This window comes from Gloeophyllum trabeum (assembly GCF_000344685.1).
Source record: "Gloeophyllum trabeum ATCC 11539 unplaced genomic scaffold GLOTRscaffold_00128, whole genome shotgun sequence".
NCBI classification, from domain to species: Eukaryota; Fungi; Basidiomycota; class Agaricomycetes; order Gloeophyllales; family Gloeophyllaceae; genus Gloeophyllum; species Gloeophyllum trabeum.
This window is the reverse complement of record NW_006920537.1, coordinates 1-4,743: the sequence shown is the minus strand read 5'-3', so window position 1 is coordinate 4,743 and position 4,743 is coordinate 1. Positions and strand designations below refer to the sequence as shown.

General features: G+C 53.0%; 3 protein-coding genes across 3 annotated transcripts; 2 read left to right on the top strand and 1 right to left on the bottom strand.

Annotated features, from left to right (window-relative positions):
* Nucleotides 1-72: 72 nt before the first annotated feature.
* Nucleotides 73-1,386, top strand: GLOTRDRAFT_134369 (acyl-CoA dehydrogenase NM domain-like protein; the record flags this gene model as incomplete). Its single annotated transcript, XM_007873364.1, has 8 exons — nucleotides 73-106; nucleotides 227-350; nucleotides 421-530; nucleotides 708-733; nucleotides 785-909; nucleotides 950-978; nucleotides 1,032-1,039; nucleotides 1,090-1,386. The coding sequence occupies 8 exons, from the start codon at nucleotides 73-75 to the stop codon at nucleotides 1,384-1,386; spliced, it is 753 nt and encodes a 250-aa protein (XP_007871555.1).
* Nucleotides 1,387-2,161: 775 nt separating this feature from the next.
* GLOTRDRAFT_134368 (uncharacterized protein) lies at nucleotides 2,162-3,297 on the bottom strand (the record flags this gene model as incomplete). The annotated part of the gene is made up of 2 exons (XM_007873363.1): nucleotides 2,162-2,953; nucleotides 3,256-3,297. The coding sequence occupies 2 exons, from the start codon at nucleotides 3,295-3,297 to the stop codon at nucleotides 2,162-2,164; spliced, it is 834 nt and encodes a 277-aa protein (XP_007871554.1).
* A 392-nt stretch (nucleotides 3,298-3,689) lies between these two features.
* On the top strand, nucleotides 3,690-4,628 carry GLOTRDRAFT_134367 (Metallo-dependent hydrolase; the record flags this gene model as incomplete). The annotated part of the gene is made up of 3 exons (XM_007873362.1): nucleotides 3,690-4,283; nucleotides 4,333-4,413; nucleotides 4,473-4,628. The coding sequence occupies 3 exons, from the start codon at nucleotides 3,690-3,692 to the stop codon at nucleotides 4,626-4,628; spliced, it is 831 nt and encodes a 276-aa protein (XP_007871553.1).
* Nucleotides 4,629-4,743: the final 115 nt, after the last annotated feature.

The window sequence follows — 4,743 nt, the reverse complement described above, 5'->3', positions numbered from 1 at the left end:
TGACTCGACCGCCGAAGGGCTACAAACGTCTCAGCCGTGTCACTAAACACAACGTTCTAGTAGGAGAAACTCATGCCCCGCGTCCTCAAGGGCTGGCGCACCGAAAGTAGGTGCCTCATCCTTGACTTCAGGCCTTATACACCTTCTACCTACTGCGCGCTCGAGCCGACTCCCCCCCTCCCCCTGAACTCTCATGATACAATTCACTCATAACAACCCTCCCCAGTCCTCGACACCTCCATTCTCCCCGAGATGGGCTCGCTTGGCCTCCTTGGGCCCACTATTCAAGGCTACGGCTGTGCGGGCGTAAGCAGCGTCGCCTACGGACTCATCGCTCGTGAGATCGAGAGGTACGCGTTTATCCTCCCATTCATCAGATGACGTCCAATCTTGTTCGTACTGTGTAATTATGCTGTAAAGAGTGGACTCGGGCTATCGCTCTACGGCATCTGTCCAGTCGTCCCTCGTCATGCACCCTATATATGCATTTGGATCGGAGGCGCAGAAGGAGAAGTATCTGCCTGCTCTAGGTGTGTGACTGCTTATTTATATTTGTCTACCCACCTACTCCTTCCACCAATCCTGCACCTTGTTCCCGAGTCGCTAGTTGTAGATACATTCACTCAGCTCTTTGCACCGGCTATGACTCTTATTTTGACTGAACTAATGTCGTCACGTACTGTACTAACATGTCCATGTTTACACAGGAAAGGGAGAACTCATCGGCTGCTTTGTGTGTCACCCTCTATTCATCGTTATTAAGGCCTCTTAATTGTCACGACAGGGCTTGACCGAGCCCAATCACGGCTCTGATCCAGCGGGCATGGAGACCACTGCCGAAGAGGCACCCGGGCAGGGTGGTTTCATTCTCCGCGGCTCGAAGACGTGGATCAGCAATGAGCCTGTTGCGTGAGTAGTCGCATTGGACTTATGCCGCGCATCCCACTAGCATATTGACGCTGCCGGCGGCAGTGACCTGTTTGTCATCTGGGCCCGATGCAAGTGAGACCAGAAGGTCCGCGGCTTCTTAGTTGAGGAGGTGCGTGCATATACCTCGCACGCCGACTCGGGCTGACATTCCATGTGTAGGGCACGCCAGGTCTATCTGCCCCGGCGATCAAGAACAAGCTTGCGCTGCGCGCGTCGCTCACGGGTTCTGTCTTCCTGGATAGCGTCAAAGTGTCACAGGAGGCGCTTTTGCCAGGGTCGAGAGGCGCCCTCGAGGACTGCATCGCACGCGCCCGGGAATACGCGCTCGAGCGGCATCAGTTTGGCCGCCCGCTCGCGTCGTTCCAGCTCGTACAGAAGAAACTCGTTGACGCGCAGACGGAGGTCACCACGGGGCTGCTCGCGAGTCTGCAGGTGCGTTCATCATATCTGCCGTGAGAGCGAAGACGGGTTATGATCGAAATGGGAATGCGGTGGGTCGACCGTCTGAAAGATGCGGGGAAAGTCGCGCCGGAGATGATCAGCTTGGTGAAACGGAATAACTGTCGCAAGGCGCTCCAGCATGCACGCGTCGTATTGGACATCCTGGGTGGGAATGCGTGCGCAGATGAGTAAGTTCCCTGCCCTCACTGTTGCATGATCACGCAGAGCAACAACGTATTTCGCAGGTATCATATAGGCAGGCACGTAGCGAATCTGCAGGTGACGAACACGTACGAAGATGCGATCACTCATCTCTTTTGCTGACATTTGGAACTGACGCGTTTCCTGTTCCCAGGCACGCACGTAAATCGTATTCGAAGATCCTACCTGCTCCATTACGTTGATTGCTACTTATAATATTCACACCTTGATTCTGGGCAAAGCTATGACGGGCATTCAGGCGTTTGCGAACTGAACGCGCATTAGCCGTCTTAGCTCGTATCCACAAATCTCTGATATTAATATACTCGCGGTCAATCAATGGAAAGTTTCTCGAAGCCAACACCATAGGAAGCGAGAAATAAATACGCGTGTATTGTGTTCTAGGTGATGTGAGATAGCCACATAAAGCCGGACTTTAGGGGAAGTAGTCCACGATGAATGCGAGACAGCAAATAGGAGACCCAGAGCAACGGATAAAGCAATGCGAGATGCCATACGTCATAACGGGGAGGGCAGACAGTGAGGAGAGGAAATGAATCAAATAGTCGATTCGATCACCACCTTACTACTACCTCCAAGTGGGCTTGTCATCCCTTCTGTTGTTCGAGCTGGATGGTCCCTCCCCAGGACTTCCCTGATCAACCGAAGCGCCGGCTGCCATAACACGAGCACTGTGTCGATTCCCTGAGCCGGTAAAGGTGGTGCGTGCGTCATCTGGCTGCGCAGCCCGTACTGCGCTCCTCGTCTCACGACGTCCAGATGCTTGGGATGACGACGGACCCTCGGGAGCTGGGCCCGCAGCTCGCGTCACAACGCCAGTCTTCGTCTGGCTACTTCCCTCGCAGCCTTGCTCCTGACGCATAGACGGCTGAGACGATCGCAATGTCTTGGAAGTCGAAGACGTAGCCTTTGCTTTACCCTTCGCCATGTCGCGTGTGTGTTGGGCTACCGTGCCTTCATTATGACTGGAGCGAGTGCGCGGCGCACCGAAATCCGATTCTGTAGCCTGAGTGGTAACCTTCGTTTTGTCCGCTGATGCGGAGGACCTTGACTTGGAGAGAGACCCGCTCCCTGTCACGTTCCGACCCGAACGGACACGTCTAGAGCCATGAGCGGCCTGTAATTGCGGAGCAGAACGCGTTGGTTCCGCATAATTTGTTTCTTGTACAGCCGTGAGCACATCGCTCGATGTAGATATCTTCTCCGCGAGCTTCTGGCTAGTTTCTCGATTCTTCGCGCTCTTGGCTTTCTCCCCTTCCTTGAACGGCAGCGCCTTGTCCGCCTTAGGCCAGTCACCGTGTTTCCGTAGAGCAGCTTCGATAATATCTAGGAAGGCCCGATGGGTGACCGGGTCTGGCACCTGTGAAGTCGGACTTGAGCCCGAAGCAGAAGAAGATACTACAGCGTGCCGCGAAACTTAGTGCGAAAGCGAAGATGCCTAAGAAGGAGAAGGAACCTGAGAAGGAGAAGGTGGAGGAAAAACAGCCTGAGGACCCGAAAGGGGAGAGCAGTACAGTTTGGTTTCCTCGGTGGGTCAGGTAGGCGATGGCTGTAGGCTGGCTAGATTCTGCCTCTGGTTATAAGGAATTGATATCCCGGCGCTGCTCCCCTAGTACTCTCTTGCGAGGTCGTATCGCTCCAGCGTGCTGTAGTCTATCTAACGTATGACCTAATCGTGATGCATCTCCGCAAAGCCTCCGGCATCGCGACTTGGACATTCTCTCAATGCTATAGCACCGTGACCATGGTTTCAGTAGACCATAAGATATGCCACAAATCGTAGGATGAGATTCGCTCTGTTCGAGCGGGAGGATTCGGAGACAAATACTACACTTGCCTTTCTTGGTTCCGGATCCTAGTTTCCACGGCACCGTCACTTGATTCATTGCCACACCGAACTTCGCAAGGTCATCACAAACAGGTACATCAAGTTGTGCTTCATAGTCACTGCGTAGAGGACCTCGTACTTAAGTTAACGTTATGGCAGCAGCATTGACAGTTGGCTCTCGCTGGTCAAATCTTCTCATTGAAGGACTTCAAACTGTGGGCAAGTACGGTTTCTAACTAGCTATTTCAATAACTCTGGTTCAGAAGCCATGTCACTTTCGCGATACGCTGCAGGGGCACTGGAAATCTTGACAGAATCAGAAGTGCAGTTCCTTCGGGACCTGCCCAAAGCTGAGTTGCATGCCCACCTCAACGGATCGATCCCCCTCGATGTGCTACAAGAAATGGCCCGAGATTATCTCTCGGCGAATGCAGCTAGTGGCTCCACCGTGTCAGAAGCGGTCAAAATGGGAGTTCAAAATTTGACGCAAGGAGTGCAACTCAACGAAATACACGAATTCTTTGGCCTGTTCCCGGCGATTTATGCCTTGACATCTTCTCCCGAACGCGTTGCAAAAGCTGCTCGAGCCGTTCTGCATTCATTTCTGGACGACCCGATCCCTCAATGTGCATACCTGGAGATGAGAACAACCCCCCGTGCTACTGAGTCGATGGACAGGCGTGGCTATCTGCTGGCAGTGCTCGAGGAAGTCGAAAAATATCCAGCAGACAAGGCTGCTTTGATAGTTAGCACGGACCGACGCATGGACGAGACGATCGTGGAAGAATGTATTAACCTGGCCATCACACTGAAGGAAGAAGGGCGGAGGGTCGTCGGTATTGACCTCTGTGGTGATCCGCGGGTATGTTGTCACTTAAAGGTTACCTTGTTCTCAGCTACCACTGTTTCAGGCCGGGGAACTCCAGCGGTTCGTCAAACACTTCCAAAATGCCAAGGCGTCGGGACTGGGTGTAACTGTCCATATCGCCGAAGTGAGAAATAATCGGGAGGGAGGTGACCGGTGGGAAGACTGATCAGCATTTTTCTACAGACAGTTGACAATCCCACTTCCGAGACCGATAATCTGCTTCGCGCGTTTGCACCGTCGAGGCTAGGCCACGCAACGTTTCTCGACGAAGAGGCCATGAAGATAGTGTTCGAGAAAGATATAGCCGTTGAGCTTTGCCTCACAAGCAACCTTCTGTAAGCTTTTATTTTCCGACAGGCTAACACGGATGACACTCTTGTGTCCTTCTCTCTTCTTAGATGCAAAACCGTGAAGAGTCTCGAGGATCACCACATTCGCTTTTACCTGAAACAAG